Source organism: Typopeltis vanoorti, chromosome 10 (genome assembly GCF_054136105.1).
Source record: "Typopeltis vanoorti isolate ZY-2024b chromosome 10, IOZ_Tvanoo_1.0, whole genome shotgun sequence".
Taxonomy (NCBI): Eukaryota; Metazoa; Arthropoda; class Arachnida; order Uropygi; family Thelyphonidae; genus Typopeltis; species Typopeltis vanoorti.
This window is the reverse complement of record NC_143558.1, coordinates 82,949,990-82,968,948: the sequence shown is the minus strand read 5'-3', so window position 1 is coordinate 82,968,948 and position 18,959 is coordinate 82,949,990. Positions and strand designations below refer to the sequence as shown.

The 18,959-nt window shown below is 36.6% G+C and overlaps 1 protein-coding gene across 2 annotated transcripts in view; it reads right to left on the bottom strand.

Moving 5' to 3' along the window:
* LOC150102546 (acid phosphatase type 7) overlaps positions 1–18,959 on the bottom strand; it is a 217,272-nt gene that overhangs the window by 181,741 nt on the left and 16,572 nt on the right. For both annotated transcript variants that reach the window (XM_090399639.1, XM_090399640.1), the window contains exon 2: positions 1,787–1,981. In XM_090399639.1, coding sequence (XP_090255765.1) covers positions 1,787–1,981 — 195 coding nt within the window. The remainder of the gene's footprint in view (positions 1–1,786; positions 1,982–18,959) is intronic.

Below are 18,959 nucleotides of genomic sequence, written 5' to 3'. Positions count from 1 at the left end.
ACATCTGTGTATCGTTAATTTTCACACATCGAAACCTTTCAGCATTTGAGAAAGGGAATACTGCTGTTTATGTCCGGTCATTAAAATTGCCTGCAAGCAGATTATAATAATGGGTGGAGTATCCTCTGTTCTCAAAACTGAAGGAAATGACATCTATATAGCAAATGTCAGTGACCAAACAGCATATTTTTAAACATGGAAATATTCATCAATTATCATTAATTTTCACACATCGAAACCTTTCAACAATCAGGAAAGAGAATACCGCTGTTTATGACTGATCATAAAAATTGCCTGCAAGCCGATTACAACAATGGGCGGCGCATCCTCTGTTCTCAAAACTGAATGAAATAACATCTGTGTTGCAAATGTTAGTGACCAATCAGCAAGGAAGTATAAAGAAAATTTTTTCACTAAAATTGAACATCAAGGTAGTCTGTATCCGGTTCTCAAATCTAGTAATACTGAATACTTTCTTTGCAAGTTCATATTGTAGGGTAAAAGTTTTGAAACCGTAGTGCAGTGATTTTTTAAAAGTAATAGTCCTGCAGATTTAAATTTTAATATGAATAAGAGACAAGGGACTTTGTTTAATTTTGGTATTAAGAAATCTCTTATTGAAGGTGTTTGTGATGCAACAGATAGTGAGTCTTCCACCACCACCAGCCTGCAAAGCGATCTCCAGGATGTACAAAAGGAGGGGAAAACTTCCTGCACACACGAGAAAAAGTCTGCATTCACTCGTAAGTACTTATAATAATATTATAAATTTTTGGTGATCAGAGTGGGATATGTCAATGAAAATCAGCACAAATTAATTTAATGATGTTTATGTTTAATTGATGTTTAATCAATTATTAATTAATAATAAAAATCAGCTAAATTAACAATTAATTATTAATTAATACATTACAAAATAACCAAAGTGTCCCGCAAAAATTTCAGGATTTGTGAAGTGTTCTGTCGTAGGAAAAGGTTGGGAAACTCTGCCATAGCTGAACTTTCACACACATTATCCTCATTCCTGCCTTGATGATCTTGTTTCCTTGACTCTCTACATTAGGTCTCATCCCAATAAATAATTTTTCCAGGCTCCTGATGACAAATAAATTCAAGAGCAGGCCATCAAATGCATTCCACACATCTAATAACTCTCATCCATTTCTTATACACAGACTGCACATTGAGTCATTTGCTATCATTGCCCCCCTCCATAACTTGGTACTGTCGTATCTGGGTAGCAAACCTACAATTTTTACTCTTTCACAATCCTTTCTTGCTTCTTCCAACAGACTTTTCATATCTTCTCTCGTACTACATTTGTCGCTACTCAAAATAATAATAATAATCGTATGATGATACACAGCCGTGAGTCCCCTTTCACGGGGAAGTACGGCACCATCTTATTCCCCCCAAATTTTAACTGGGCTCCGGAACCGGCATAGCTGACGAGTCAGACGTATGGCTGGGTCAGTATTCCTGACTGTAATCCGTGTGTGTTCACTGGACCGGTTTGCCTGCTTGCGGGATGAAAAACCCCAGATAAACTGGTGGAAAAAACCCTGCTGTCCATGCCCAAGACCGGCTAACTTGGCTATGGCTGAGGAAGATCCTTAAGCTCCTCGCGTCGGCGACGGGAATCGAACCTAGGACACTCCTTCCCCAGGCATATGGTTGCAAAGCGCATAGCCACTAGGCTAACCGCGCGGACCGCTATTTAAAATATCTATGTTACAAATAACAATGTAACTTTTTAAATTGAAGTGAATAAAAATTCAAAACTTACAATATGTAGTGTCTGGTTTGAGACCTTTAATCACCACACGATGGATAAAGAAAGTACGCTTTTCTGGACCACCATCTTGAAATAAAGTGGAAGTTCCAAAACTTGATTCATTCAACTTTATCTCACCATATTCTACAGTCGATATATACGTTGAGTTAAAAGTAACCCACGTCACTATCATTTGTGATGGATCCACTATATACAAAAATGAATGAAGTTAAATATTTCTTGTTAACATGCCAAACAAGTAATTAATAACAATTTCATATCTTTACCATCCAACAAGCTATCTGGCTAATATATGTTATATAGTATATAATAAAAGAAGATATGAAATAGTAACTGAAAGAACAACAACAACAAAAAATGAGTAAGTCTTTTCATGTTATGACAGGAGCAAGATGAGAAGGACCATTGCAAACTAGTCAAAGCACAGGTTTTGAATGGGGAATGGGGTGTAGAGTGAATTTGTAGAGTGAATACAGAGTGAATTTTATCCATGAAAAGGATAATATATAACTGATGGATCATGAATGACAGCAAAATCAAGAAAACTGAAGTTTGCAAAGGCATATAGGTGTGTGTGTGTGTGTGCATATGTGCATGTGGTTACTCTTTAAGAAGTGAGTGAGTGTAAGAATAAGAAGAGAAAAAAAAATCAAAGAATACTGAATATATTTTCTGGTTTCAAATTTGAATAGCACAGCTATTACATGATGCAAAAGGTAGTAATGAATGTCAAGGGTTACTGAAATTCAATATTGCTAATACCAGAAACATCAGAAATAGGTAAGAAGTTATCGGTATTGGTTAGTTTTACTTGACCAAAAATTACTGCATTAGTGAGTCTTAGATGATCTGTGTATTTTCAGGTAGGATAAACAGAACTGGATCGGGAAGAAGCATAATGCTGATGACAATAGAAGTTGCAACTGAAAGTAACTTGTAGCAGAAGAAAGACACAGTGACAGACATTTGATGTGCACAAAACAAAAGGCATAGATGGCTAATTCTGGAGCCAAGGGGGTGCAAAATAAGATGTAGAAAGCATGATTAAGTTAGCTTAATGATGGCAATGGGAGAGGGACTTCACTATTACTATGGGGGAAAACAGATTAAAAGGACAACAGATAGTCAAAGATACATAAGTAAATAAAAAATAAATAAAGATATATACTAAAATGTACAACATTAAGTTATAGTGCCTTCATATAAAGAAAATTACAGCAAAAGTAACAGCTGCACATAAGATCAGAAGCCACAGTGGCACACTAAATAATCAAAAATACATTAGTACATAAAAATGTAAATGAAAATATGTATAAAACTGTATAATGGTAAAGAATACATTATCTGCACATGAATAAAATTACAGCCATTCACAGATAATCAAGAATAAAATCAATGTGCACGAGGGTGGTCTGAAAAGTTCTCGGCTTAACAATGAAAAAACAAATTTATAATTTCAAAATTATTTTTATTTTTCAACATAATCTCCCTTAAGACTAATGGTGCTCCAGCACCATTATGCTGTCCACACAGTGGTTCTCAGTAAGATCTGCAAAATACCCTTCTACAGCTGCAATTTTGAAGAAAAACACTGACCAGCGAAGAAGAGTTTTAGTTTTGGGGAGAGACAGAAGTCAGAGAGAGCCAAATCTGGGGAATGGGGTGGATGTTTCAACAATTCATAGTGCAGATCCCTTAATTTTTCCATTGCCAAAACACCTTTGTGGGCACGCGCATTGTCCTGATGAAAGATGATTTTTCTTCTGCAAACCGGGTCTTTTCACACGAATTTTTTCATCTAGTCTGGTTAAAAGATCGGAATAATATTCCCTGGTTATTCTTTTACCCTTTTCAAGATAATTAATAAACAAAATGCCTTTAGCACCCCAGAACATCGATGCCATGACCTTCCCTGCTGATGGAACAAATTTGTCTTCTTTGGTGATAAACAACCGGCTTCTGTCCATTGTTTTGACTGCTGTTTGGATTCTAGTGTGTAATGGTGAATCCAAGTCTCATCCATAGTAATAAATCAATGCACAAAATCAGTTTTATTTTTGTTAAAACGCTCCAAACACTGTTCAGAGATTTTCATGCGATGTGTTTTTGATCTTCTATGAGCAAGAGCAGCAGCCATCTTGCGCAAAGCTTTTTCATTTGCAATTCTTCATGCAAAATACATCCTACATGTTCTTTTGAAATGCCTATAGTCTCAGCAATTTCATGCACTTTGACTCACCAGTCATCCAATACCATATCGTGCACTTGATCAATGATTTCTGGTGGTGTTACACTTTTTGAACATCTTCAAGGCTGGTACGGTCACGTTTTAAACTTGGCAGCGCATTTCTTAATTGTTGAAAACAAAGGAGAAGAATGCCCATAAACCTTTATGAACTTCAAATGAATTTCCTTTGGCATTAAACCTTCTTTTACAAAGAATTTTATAACCGCACGATACTCAATTTTATCCATTTCAAGGGATACAGACAAAACTTTTGCTTCAGACAACTATATAAAACAAACTACTTGATAGAATGACTTGCAATTTCACAATGATGCTTATGAGAGATGTACCAACTTCACAAAAAAAAATCTTGCCGATAGTGTTGCTATCTATGGTCAAGGATGAGAACTTTTCAGACCACCCACATATGTACAAAAGTCAAGTTAAACAATGTGGCTTCCACATATAAACAAAGCTACAGCAAAAGCCGCAGCAGTTACAACAGTCAAGATCAATTAGTAGATAATATGCACAAGATTAAATTAAACAATGTGGTATCTACATATGAAAAGAAGTACAGTAGAGGATACAGTAGCACACAAGTAGTTGAGGACAAACTAGCATATAGTATACATGTAGCAGTGTAGCATTCACATATAAAAAAAGCTACATCTAAGGCCATAGTAGTACACAAGGTTGGTGGTTACAGCAGTATATAAATAGTTAAGGTGATTTATTAAATAATATTTATGTACTAAAATTTAATTGAACTATGTGGTATCTATATATGAGTAAAATTACAGCAAAGTTAGCAGTACAAAAATAGTCAAGTAATAAGATAATGTGTATTACAAAATTGAGCGATGTGGGATCTACTTATAGATAAATACAGTCAAGTGTGCTTGTACAGGTTGAGTTTTTGTAAAAATTTAAAAACGTTATACTATTTGTCTGAGTCCGACGACAGCACTGAATGTATAGGGCTCAGCCAGGCGAGTAAAGATGCTATTATTTTCTTGTATGAAGCACTAGATTCCACCAGAATATGATTAATGGTGAGAAGAGTGTTGCATTCCTTTCACATAGGTGGGTTATCAGTCCTCAGTAAATATGAGTGGGTCAGATGACTTTGGCCTATGCAGAGCCTAGCTAGAACTACTTTGTCTCTCCTGTTCCTATGTTGACTAGAGACTGCCAATGCCTAATTTCAAGTTTAATCTCATGCAGTTTGTTTGTCACTACTTCCTGCCAAAAGTACTGCTGCTGGGCTTTTAATGTTGATTTTATTATTTGTGTGTAGTCAGTGTATGGCACACTCAAACAAGATGTTGAGAACGAATGAGCTGATCTAGCAGCCACATCTGCGATGTCATTTCCCTTAATTCTGATGTGGCTGGGAATCGAGCAAAACTGAATATCGAAATTAAGGATCTTTATTTAGGTGGATAAGATAAGCAGAGGTGGCAGAAAATGTAGTGGAGAGAATATATACACTGAGGTCTCTTTTTATGCGGTTTTGAAGTTATGCGGTGCATATTTAATGCAAATTCGGTGTTTCCCCGTTCCACATAATGAACAGCGTGTTGCTGCAACATGCTGTACAATTATAACGTAAGGAACGTGTAAGCAGTGAGTGTCTGTGAAGTTTAATTTTGCATGCAAGTGTTTGTTTTTTGATTATCGTAAGTCTAAATTTTGCTAATTTTATTTTAAAGATTTAATTTGGTCCAATGGAGAGAAAAAAAGTAATTTCTTTGGAAATGAAAATTGCAATTTTAGATTGCTTAGCAAAAGGAGAGGGATCTACTGCGATTGGTAAACATTTTAATTTAGGAGAATCTACTATAAGAGCAATTAAAAAGATTGCAGTCGCAATAAGAAAATCTGTCATTTCTGGCACAAAACTAAGTGCCAAATTATCATCGTACTGAAGAGAAGCTTTATTAGATAAAATGGAACGAGCGCTCGTAATTTGGATTGAAGAATTAACTCAAAGAAGAATTCCTATAAGTGGTTATTTAATTAAACAAAACGCTTTTCGGTTTTATGAACAGATGAAACAACTGGAGCCATCTACTTCCGCTTCCCAGGCTGATAAAGAATTTTCAGCTAGCAAAGGATAGCTAACCAAATTTTTAAAAGAGAATGCACTTCATAATGTGAAGATTACAGGTGAGGATGAAGCAGCAGCCAAAAATTTTCAAGAGAAGTTAGCCAAAATTTTTGAAGATGGTGGATATTGTCCCGATCAAGGTTTAATGCTGACGAAACAGGATTGTTTTAGAAGAAAATGCCTAGTCGAACTTACATCACAAAGTCTGAGAAAAAAGCAAGTGGGTTTAAAGCAAGCAAAGATCAAGTAATGATGTTACTTTGCAGCAATGCATCAGGGGATCGAATGTAGAACTCCTCCTAGTAAATCGATCTCTAAGACCACGTGCTCTAAAAGGCAAAGATCTAAAACAGCTGCCGGTACATTGGATGGCTAATACAAAGGTCTGGGTAACAACTGTTGTATTTATGAATGGTTCAATAACTGCTTTGTATACCAGAAGTGAAAACATATATGAAGCAAAAAGTTCTCGATTTTAAAGTTTTATTAATTGTTGACAATGCACCAAGTCATCTGCATTTAGAACATTTAAATGTGCTGGTAGTGTTTTTTCCACCCAATACAACAAGTATTATTCATCCATTAGATCAAGGCATAATTGCTACTTTAAAAAAATATTACATTAAGCACACTTTTCAATTTATATTGGATAAACTAGAAAATGAATCATTAACAGCAACTGACTTTTGGAAAAAATTTTCTATTTTGGACTGTTTAAATCATGTTGCATCTGCTATCGCTGAAATAAGACCACATACTTTAAATGCCTGCTGGAAAGTGACCAAGTTGGTGAGTGATATAAAAAATGCTCCCTACATTGATAGATTGAGAGCTTGTGGATTGCAGAGATTGGCTGATAGGCGAAGAAGAGGGGATATGATAGAAACATTCAAATTACTAAAAGGTTTTTATAGGATTGATGCAGGGGAAATGTTTCAGCTGTGTGATAGTGATGGAAGAACAAGAGGTCATCTCTGGAAATTAAAGAAGAGTGTGGTTAACAAAGGTGTCAGAACAAGGTTTTTTGCCTGGAGGGTGGTGAATGAGTGGAATTCATTGCCTGTCTTTGTTGTGAGCTCTTCATCTGTAAATGAATTCAAGAAGAGATATGACAGATATTGTTTTGCTAGTTTGGGTCTCCCGCGATGAGTCTACTGACTCCATGGAGATACCCGTAATAATAATAATAAAAGTAACTTGGCCTGGATGTGTTGCAAATAGTGCAACCATTCAAACATCTATATTATCAGTTGAAATCATTACTTTGGCACATGAAATTGGTGGAGAAGGATTTGAGGCATTTAGCCAGAATGACATAGGTGAACTGCTTGTGGATAATGCCTAAAGTGACGATGATATTATTGGATATCGAAGCCCCAGAAAACGACAGTGAAGCAGAAGAAAAACCTGTCCCCCTCACTACAAATATAATTCGAGAACGTCTTGAACTGTGCAGTAAATTGGAAAATCATTTTCTTGTTAACGACACAAATTCTGAATGAGCCTTTAAATTATAACGCGAGTTGAAGAACTGCATGTATGGATATCGAGAGCTGTATAAAAAATTAGTAAAATCATAATGGCAAAGTTTAATCACTGATTACATTGTCAGAAGAAAAAAATCAGCACAGAACGAGGGTGAAGCTAATTCTGTTTGTGAGGAACCATTGCCTTTACCATACAGATCTGATGTGCTGACTATCTCCTCTGGTGATGAAAGTGATTTCGCATCAGTTCGCAAACGTTGCCGAATACTGTCTAATAGCAATGATAATTCTGATGAAAAAATATAAAAAAATTGTTACTTTTCAATAAAATTAAATGAATAAAGCTTTAAAACAAACTTAGGCATCCTTATTTTCCAGAATTTTTATAAACTTTTTTATGAGATTTTAGGTTTATTTTAATTCATTGCTTCGGTTTTATACGGTTTTAGAAAATTATGGAACGTATCCCTAATTTTTCAACGTAAGTTAGGTCTTTTTTGTGCGATTTTTTATATACGGTTTTCTGTGGAACGTATTTACCGCATAAAAAGAGACCTGACTGTGTGTGTGTGTGTGTGTGTGTAAAGAGAGAAATGTAATGAGCAAGCTGATGAGTGATACAAAGCACAGGCTAAAGATGGGTGACTACCATGGCAAAGTAGATAAAATCATATATTTATATTTTGGCATAACTAAAGAAGTGAAAGCATGCCTGAATGATGAAGCAAGAGCTGGTGTGACTATGGAAACAGAATAAAGCTGGACTGATGAAGCAACAGTGGGAGCAATTGCTGGAATGCAAGAGTTGAAAAATAAAATGATTAAGATGAGGAAACAAAATTAAATTAGACGTATGGTGGATATTAATGACGATTGTAAAAGAATAAAAAGAAAGATGGTGGAGAGAAAGAAATAGCTAATGACTCAAGAATAGCACTATATGGAAATTCTATCATAAAAGGTGTAGTGGATGAGAAGGTGCACAAGGTTGTTTTCCAGGGAGAATGAAAAGGGTGATTGAAGCATGTGAGGGAGTTAGTGTTTGTAGTTGGGAGGAATGATTTGGTTGGGCATAGGAAGAACATGAGATTGGATATCATCAGATTACTGAGCAGAATGAAAGCCAACACTGTGATAGGTAGGGTAGTTTGCATGTTGCCCAAGTATGACAATGATAAGTTGTGGCAGAGAGCAGTGATCTTGAATGAAATGTTAACAGAAATGTGTGAAGGAAAAGGAGTGCAGTTTGTGAATGTGTGGGATGAGTCTGAGGAAGAAATGGAACCCTAAAAGAGTGATGGACTGCATCTGAACAGTTTTGGAGGGAGTCATTTGGGAAGACTGCTGCTGGAGAGAAGTGGAATAAGTGATGCAAATAACAAGGCATCAGTGGAAGTCAAAGATGTGAATGAGCAGGAGAGTGGACTAGGTTTGACTGATGTAGTGAATGGAGAAGAGAATGTGAGAACAGGAAAACAAGTTAGACAGGGAGACATAGTAAAGAAGAGCAGATTCTGGAAGCGGTAATGAATGTACGTATGTGGATGGTCAGCATAGGAATGGAATGACCAGGAATGCATGGGGGGGGGGGTTGAGTCTGGGAGGTTATGTGTGACAAAAGATGAGAAGAAGCCATAGACAGCTGACAGCATGAGTGGGAGATTGGTTATAGACCACGAAATTAATTGTCATGCTTATTTATGAATGCCAAGAGTGTCAGAAATAAAGGAGATAAAACTGTTCATTGATCGAGTTTATGTGCCCAAAAATAGTTGGAATAAGTGAAGCTTGGTTGGATAAAAATGACATTTTGACAGAAATAAAAATGGAGGAATATGATGTTTTTCACAAAGATAGAAAAGGCAAGAAAGGAGGAGTGTTGCTGATGACAGCAGGGGTATTAAGTCTGTGCAAGGTTGAGATACAAGAAAAAAGTGGCATGGTTTTGAAGCAGTATGATGTGAAGTGGATGAACAGAATGAGCTATTTTGGTGGGGTACTGTAACAGGCTAGGGAATGTAGAAGGTGGAGTCAAAGAAATGTATAGGCAACTTGGCTTAGTGAGCAAGCAAAAGGGTAATTATGGGTAATTTCAACTATGGCAATATTGATTGGAATGAAGAGATAGCATCAGGGAATAAGGAAAATGAATTTCTTATGTTCTAAAGGGACAACAATCTTACACAGTATGCAAAGGAGGCTAGATCTGGTTATATCATCAGAGGATGTGACTGTGAATGGAGTGTCTAATATTCCTCCAGTTGGAGAGAGTTACCATGAATGGATCACATGGGTTGCAGCCAGTCACATGAGAACTTCTGTAAAGAAGGGATATATATGGAACTACGAGGCTGGTGATTATGGAAAGCTTAGGAGACAACTGGGAGCCACAGCATGGAAAGAGGAATTGAGTGGGAAGGATAAAGACACTGTGTGGCCATTGATCAAGAACTATTTAACAGGAGCAATGTGTGAGTGTATTCTAAAGGTGAAAAGGCTAGAAGTAAAACTGATGAATGAAGAGATTAAACATGAAATCTGGAAGAAGGCACTGTGGAGTAAACACAAGATGAATGTTGATAATGATCAGTTGCATGAAGAGTAACAAAGAGCAGGCCAGGAAGGTGACTCAGTTGATAAAGACAATAAAAGTGTAGCATGAGAAGAAATCAGCTAATTAAGCTAAGAAAAATCCTAGCGAGTTCTTTTGATGCTAGTTGATGACACTGGCAGATTGGTAACCAATGCAGAGGATATAGTTGACGTATTCAATTATCAGTTTATCTGTGTATTTCATCCTCACGTTGGCAACATCATGAGAAGCTGGACTGTAAAGGGAATGGTGGAGGAGGGACCGAAGGTGAATGGAACAGGAAGTATATGAGGAATTAAGTATACGTGATGTTAATAAGGCAATAAGATCTGACAGTGTATCGCCAGGTCTTGAGTATCAGAGAAGTTGGTGAGGACTAGGATTCAGAAGTGAATTGATAATAGCAGCATTCCTTTTGATGGTTAGCATGGATTTGTTGAGGGGGGGGGTCATATTTCAACAGCCTGCTTATGTATTATAAGCAAGTGACAAACTCACTCGATAAAAAAGTATGTATGGTGGTGTACTTGGATTTTATGAAGGTCTTTGATAGACTGCCACATAACAAGCTAGTAGCTAAACTGAAGCAGATGGGATTAACCAACAGACTAGTAAGTTCAAAGCTGAGTGGCTGTTGGAAAGATATCAGCATGCCGTGTATGGAGGAGTGGTACCCCCCCCAAAAAAAAAAAAACGAGAAAGGTCACAAGTGGAGTGCCACACGGATCTGTTTTGGGACCATTATAGCTTAACACGAATGTTAATGACTGGTTTAACTGGAGATGTGCAGCTGTTTGCCAATGATGCAAAGTTGGGAAGTAGAGAAGATGTTGCCCTACAAGAGAATCTGAATACACTATGTGAGTGGGCAAATGATTGGGGCTGTTAGTTTAATGTTGCAAGCTCTTGAAATTTGGTAGGCAAAAGTTGCAATGCAGAGTATACAATTAATGGAGAAATTTTGAAGGAGGTGGAGATGAGAGATTTGGGAGTGATGGCAGATGGAGATTTGAAGTTTAGAGGTCACATTGCTAAAACTGCAAGAACATCCCAACAGATTATGGAAATAATGAGGAAATTGTCATGCAGAGGCAAAGAATTATAGTTCACCTGTATAAGACTTTGATCGGGCCACATACAGACTACTGCAAACTGATTTGGTTGCCTGGTTTTCAGGGGGGGGGATGAGGATGTATTGGAGAAGATCCACAGAAGGTTTACTTAGTGTCAGATCTATGGAATATCAGATAAGAAGAGAGATTGAGGGAATGAAACTTACAAAGCCTTGTGAATAGAAAAGGGGATATGATTGAGACATAAGTTGGTGAGGGGTTGTTACCAGATTAATGTGAAGAAGATATTTCATAGTGTAGAGGGAGGCAAGGGTAGAACTAGAGGCTATCCATGGAAACTGTATGAGCGCATGAGCATAGGAGTGAGAAGGTGCTTTGCATGGAGTGACTGTGTAAACATTATTGGCTTTCGCATCCTTTGTATCACTGCCTATTATTTACTTTATGTTCTCTTTACTATATTATTACGCTTTTACTCTTTACCTTAGATTACTATGGGTTATCTATTTTCTAATACTTTGGGAACCTTGGAAAATTTATTCAATGTTACGACTGCACCACCCTTTATAGGTATTAAATATAATTAAGATTACTGGTAGAATCTCTCTCTAGATCTATCTCAAGCTTTATGGACAGTCATGGTTGTTCTTATTTATCTTCGCTCACAGGTTTGTATTTTATTTAGAAACAGAGCATTGGATTAAGGATCAGTGAATACACATTTTTTTTTTTAACGTAACAAACATATTTATTAAACTATGATGCAATTATACAGTATCTTAGATGAATTGGTTCTTTCTAAAAATCTAAAGCTAAGAATTATAACATCCCAATAATTGTACATGCATTAAACATGCATAAATACTATCATACAAAATCTATGTTCTCATCCCAATACTAATATGTTCATGCAATATATACTTCAATTAACAAGTTTCTCATCTCTAAATTATACAAATTAATCTTCAGCTTCTTAGTCTGGAACAAACAATCACAATTAAACTTTCTAAGTGTCTCATGGACTATCAGTCTCTCTTCTGTAATGTTAAACAAACACAAAATTTTACTCACAGTTCTACTCTGACATATATCTAAACTGGTTCCACTGACTGCTTTTCAGTCCTAGGCCTCGACATTCATGCGGGCTTCTTTCCTTTAGCGCTGTCACATCGTGGAGGACTCCCAGGGCTGGATGCATATTACACTGATGCTTTCTAGGTCAGCCGATGGCGTTCGGCGTCCGATGCACATGGCAGACTATCTTACTGGCAAGTCATGCTGGTCCAACTTCTCTTTCCCTTCGATGCCTTATGGCGCCACTGCTTCTCTCTGAACGGACTGTCGTCTACGATGCTGGATCTAGACACTACGAGAGGAGACTGCGCTTTTCTATTTGCCTCCCCCAATGATTTCTTATACTTCTCCTGTGGCCCCTGGATTAAGGGTTGAGAACCCATAATATTCCCAAGCAAATCAGGATGTGACCTTCAAAGTTGTCATTTACTTCTGTTTCCCACAGAACACACAAAAACAATCTTGTTTACCAAACGCGGGACATCCTTAGATGTTCGCTGCCTTTTGTTGCACTGTCCTTGAGACTTGCATTTGGTTAAGCTTGAACACCATTGAAAACACTTTACATTGTAAAAACAAAGCTTCTAAGCTATTTCTTTTAAATTGGAACCACATCAAATGCCGGGCCGCTTTCTAAGGCATTGCCCTTGAAATATACAGTTTCAACAGATACATGGTTTTTCCTCAATCACAAAATTATTACACTACAGTGTCAGCATATACCTTTATATACAAAATTCGTAATAAAATTTTACAATCACAGTGTTAAATTGAGAGCCTGTGTAGCTCAGCGGATGTGGCGTTTGCACACCACCGCGCTTGGCCGCACGAAGGAAGACTTGGTTTCGAGTCTAGTCGGCGACTAGAAGAAATTTTTCTAAGCCTTTTTTTGACCGGTTTCCGAGTTAGTCGATCTCTGGCACGGGCAAGCATGTTTTTACTCCCAGAAACTCGGGTTTTTCGTCCTGTAAACTCAAGAAAATCGACCGTAGAACCCACATTATTTCAGACATTAAATATATTGTGTTAGGGTTAGGGACCACAAGATGGCGGCACATTTTGAGCCGTCTCTCTTCACTGCATACCGCTTAATTAGTGATAGCCTTGGGCCATCTGTCTCTGATTGGTACCAGTGGAGATTGAACTGCCCACTCAGTCTCCAAAAGTTAGATAGGGCTAAATGGCCTCGCCTACTCCCGTATACGGGAATAAAAAGGCGTTAGCTGATTTTTTTTTTTTTTTTTTTTTTTTTTTTTCAGTGTTAAATTACAAATATCCTTCTTTATACAATATTTGTGACCTCTGTAAAAGTCGATGCAAAGTTAAGAAAAAAAATTTCTACTGCATCAAATTTTACAAAAAGCATTGCCTGAAAGTGTGGTGACTGCAGAAACTGAATGGGTTCAAGGCAGGCTCAATCTTTTGGTATGAGAGAGAGAGAGAGAGAGAGAGAGGGGAGGTGGCTAAATAAAGTATTTGCTATTACTAGATTGTTTTCTTCACAGAACTATATTAATCTTTCTCCTCTTGGATTTCTATGTCCCAGGCTCTGGTTTCCCATGGAAGAGATCTTTTCTGAGCCTACTTTAGCATTTAGATTTCCCATAACTACTTATATCATTGATTTAGCACTGTTTAGTGCATTTTGAATGTCTTCATAGAAATATTCTACATCTTCATCTGGGTAATCAGAAGTAGGTGCATATATTTGGACAATAAAAATATTAAAAGGTTGAGCTGCAATTTTTAATGCAATTATCCTGTCACTTATAGGTCAAAATCCAAGTAAGGATTGTGTAATCTTATTTTTTAGTACAAATGCTACTCCATTCCTATGACTGTCTCCACATGAGTATATAATTGAATGGCTCTGTTTATTTTTCCACTATTAGTTCATTTCATTTCACTGATACCAGCAATGTCAATATTCATTGCTTCAAGTTTCTTGTATGAGGTTATCTAACTTCCCAGCTTCATATAAGGTCCTTACATTCCAAGTTGCAAGCCTTAAGAGAAAATTCTTAGTTTTCATATGTGAAGGATCAGGAGATATCCTCCATGGAGGGTTTAAAGGTATCTTCGTCATACGCTATTTTCTTAGTATCCATCTTACGTTCCCGAGTTTCTTTCTCTTCTTCCCTGTAATGTTTTAAAGAGACAAAAGTTGCAGAGGTCCAAACTTGTCTCTATTGCTTAAATCCAACATGTTCTCTGGTTTACTACGGAAGGTTACATGGTGAGGTTCCTGTCTCTTCCGAGATGACCGATCACATCTTTGTTTTGTCTTGGAGTGAACCCGGACTATGTCACATAGTTTTTGCTGTCATGCCTTCATTACCATTGTCAAATTAAATTTTGGTCATCTGCTAACTCAGTCATTCCAGTCTTCAAGTGTGCAACAAGGAGGAGACATTCTCCTTCACTACAGCATAAAATGCTGATACCCTCACTTAGTTTTGCATGCCAGTCAAGGCACGGTCCCAGGGTGTGGCCGCTGGGACCCTGCTTTAACAGATGCACTCTAAAAGCTACTTGGAGCCATAAGTGAGAGGCACATGAGCAGTGGGGACCAATTCCACCCAGCCACCAAATATTTTGATGCAACTGCTGAGCAGGCAGAGGTGCTACCCTACTACCCATACCTTACACCTTCCAACTGGCAGCATAAAAAAAAAAGAATTCCTTTGGATTTTTCCTAGATGATCTCAGAGTTAATCTCTTCTCATATTCAAGGTTTGCCTTCATTATCCTGTTATTCACTTCAGTGGCCTAAGTCCTATATTCATCATGCAAATGCATTCCTCGCCTCTAATAATTTTTTTTCCCATAATTTCTTTTTCATCTGCACCTCCCATTTGATATCATTAGTCACCCACTTTACATCAAATCATGTTGTTTATCACCTGAGGTATAAAACTTGCCATAGCTGTTAATAAATATTTCTACACTAATTCACATGCACTGGTGATATCTCACCCTTCTAATTCTTCCATCCATGAAACTGTCAAAGCTGATTTCCAAGATTAAGTAGTGGGAGATTAGTGTTGTAGAGGTGTCACGTAATAATAATAATTATTATTATCATCGTCACCTGCCTTTTAATTCCACATAACTATACCATCAGTATATGCATAGGTGTTCTACAGAGTTTTATTTGTGTAAATTTAAATATTCTGTTTCAAATTACCACTTTCCATTGTTAGTACATTTATATTGTGTAGAAAAGAAAAAACAGATTCGTTTTTATATATAGTAGTCGTGCATAGTTAATATATTGTGTTTACGTGTAGAGCTAATTTTTAACGAAGTGAATCTTGTAGTTTACTGTATCTAAAATTAGTATTATAGTTTAATATTTGTGTATGTTTAAAATATATAAGTTGAAAAGAATTACTTAGTTGACGGAAAATATGAGTTCTTACAGCTGTCAAGCAAAATGCTGTGAAGATAACGTGTAATGGCAAAGATTTTCCTTACTTCACAACTGAAACAGAAGCATCGTGTGTGTGTGTGCGCGCGTGCGTGCGCGCTTGAGTATGCACAAGTAAAAAGAACATGAAACAGCTGGAGAGAGAGAGAGATAAAGATAGATACAGATATACAGTTATATGGAAAAGTTTTTGGAACAAGTGAAAAAAAAAAAAAAAAAAAAAGTCCATTGTAGCAGTCTTTCAACAAAAAAAAAAAAAAGATGTTTTGAAAGTTATTTAGTTATGTTACAAAAGTAACTGGAATAACAGTTGTGAAAGAAATTTATAGGAAGTTTGGAACTTGATAAATTCTCATATAAGAAGAGAAATGTTTATCAGAAAGATTCCGTTAGTACAATAATGTTTTTACAGTTGTTTCAGAAGATACAGCGAGTTGATTTTTTTGTTCGATCATTTTTCCTTCGGAATTCCTTTGCATAGGAAGAGGAAAAAGATTATGAAACCTTGAAGAATAAAGTGCAATTTTTTTTTGTACTGATAATGTCTTAAAAACAAAAGACGAAATATTTACGTAATAAAGAAGTTATTTACTGTTGCATTTGTGTTAATTTTTAGCTAATTTTTGTTATTGTATTGTTGTTTTTGTATTTTGCCGGATTGGTTGGCCGAATGGTCAGTGTATCTGCGCTCTCCAGCCAAAAGGCTGCAGGTTCGAATCCCACCATGAGTATGGATGTTTGTGATTGTCTGTGAAAGTACTAGTGGTGGTAGATGGCATTGGTGTTAGATGATGAAGGTTGGTGGAGTAGTGAGACTAAGAGTTGTAGAGTAGATGCCCTCCCTCGATGAGTCTTTGGACTCCCTGGAGGTGTGATGTAATAATAATAATAATAATTTGTTATTGTATTTATTGTTGCAGTATACTGCCAAGTATACTCTATTCAATCACAAAAGAAATTATGAAAGAATTAAACCAGGAATCAATAATAGAAAAAATAATAAAATATAAACATAAATGGATGGAACATGTTGAAAGGATGAAAACAAAGATTAATAAACCATTAGGAAAAAAAAACCAGGACATCCTCTAAAGAGATTCAACGATGACTTCTAAGGCCGGAACAGGCCACTCTAGGCATAAATCCTTGAAAAACATGATGATTTCCTGTTTTCTGTATGTTTTATTTGTTTGTGTATATTGGCTTTTCAGTGATCAAAGGTCAGGTTAGCTTTCAAGAGCTGCAGGCAACAGGTGTTTGCTTCTAGATGCAAGCATTTCTAATACTGCCTTTCACTTGGTTTAATCTTTTATCCAAGTGTAAGCAAACAAAGTATTTTCAGGACTGGGACAACTCGTGGTAAAGGTGGTATTGACTTCACATCACTTGCTTTAGTATCCCATAATGCAAATTATGGGATACTATAATTTATACTACAAAGCACATCTCCTTGCAGGCATGTATAATACTATGCATTATGGGAAGGGTCACTACCCAGACCGGTTTCGACTTTTATTGAGGTCTCTTCGGTGGGAACCAGACCCAGAGGTAATACCAAGGTTGAAGTAATGTAGGAGTCATATTTTCCTATACCAGTTGCCAAAAGGTGTCACACCTTATTATTAAATTACTCTGAATTAAAGAAAGTTGTTGGAAGTTTTTTCACTTGGTTATTCTATAAATTAAAGATACCAAGGATTAAACCAAGTATATAATTTCTTGGTATCTTTAATTTATTGTGAAGAACATGGCTCCCTCTAAAAATTACAATAAAAATCACAAAATGCATTGAGAATTGGACTTTTTTCAAGGCCAATAAACACAGATTAAGAAATACTAAATCGTTCACAGATGTATCGTGTTTCATTTGATTTTATTATTAACATCCCAAGACCCCATGGAGTCAAAAACTCATCTAGGAAGAAGTCCTTTTTGTCATACACACAGCTCATCATACCATGCCTTAAACACACTCAAATTCTCTGCAGACACCACACTCTCAGGCAAGGCATTCTAATCATTCACAACTCTGCATGCAAAAAAACCTGCTTTTCACTCCCCTGCTCACACCCTCGTTATACAGTTTCCATGGATGTCCTCTGTTCTATCCTGATCTCTGTTTGCTGTAAAACCTCTCCAACATTGATCCCATAACAACCCCTTACTAACTTGTAGGTCTCTATCATATCACCCCCTCTTCCTCCTGTCTACTAGATTCTGTAAATTGCATCTTCTCAACCTTTTCTCATATTCAACATTCCAGAGATCGCAAACGACCTTAGTGAGTTCCAGTGGGGGCTCGTACATAAGCACTGCGACAATGCAGCACCTTAAACAACCTAATGTGCGTGCTATTTTTGTGAGATACGAAACTCTTATTATTGATGCGTGTTTGTGGTAAGGGTGAACTATTTTTTGTAAATCTTATTTCATTTTGTTAAAATAACATATAATAATTTATTTATTATAGATACAAGGCTGAATTATGACAAGTATCACTGTTGAAAATATGAAAAGAATTATATTTTTTCAATTATCGTTACATGAAACAAATGCACTGCGATCTAACGCAGTGTCAGAATTATCGTATTCGACCAACTGCAGCTAGACTCGACAATATTCGTTTGCACTTGTCACTGCACGTTACAAGTGATTCCAACACTGCTCGTTTTGACCAGTGCCGTTTCCAGATAAATTGTATGCATGTGCGAGTTATTTCTGTGAGATACGATACTTTTATTATTGGTGTTTGTGGTGAGGGTGAAATATTTTTAATAAAGCAATTTTTTAATATGTAAATTTATTTATTAATAAATTGGTTACTGATTAGGAAAAAAATAATTTTTTTATTTTTATTTTGTACATGCAGCATCTGCACTTAAAATTTTCGACGGCCACCACTGGCTCTCTGGACCCTTTCCAACATCTCTTCATCTTTCTGAAAACCATGTTACCAAATCTGTGCACAGAAGTCTCTGTGTGGCCTAATCAAAGGCTTATGCAATGGAACAAGAATCTTTCTACTTCTACACGTCAATGTCCACTGCATCATTCCCAGAAGTCTTTGTGTTGTCCTCACAATTTTTGCAATGTGTCCACTAAATTTCAAGCATTTCTAATACTAACTTTCCATTTATTTTGCTTTATTGCAAAATGTTGATCCTTAT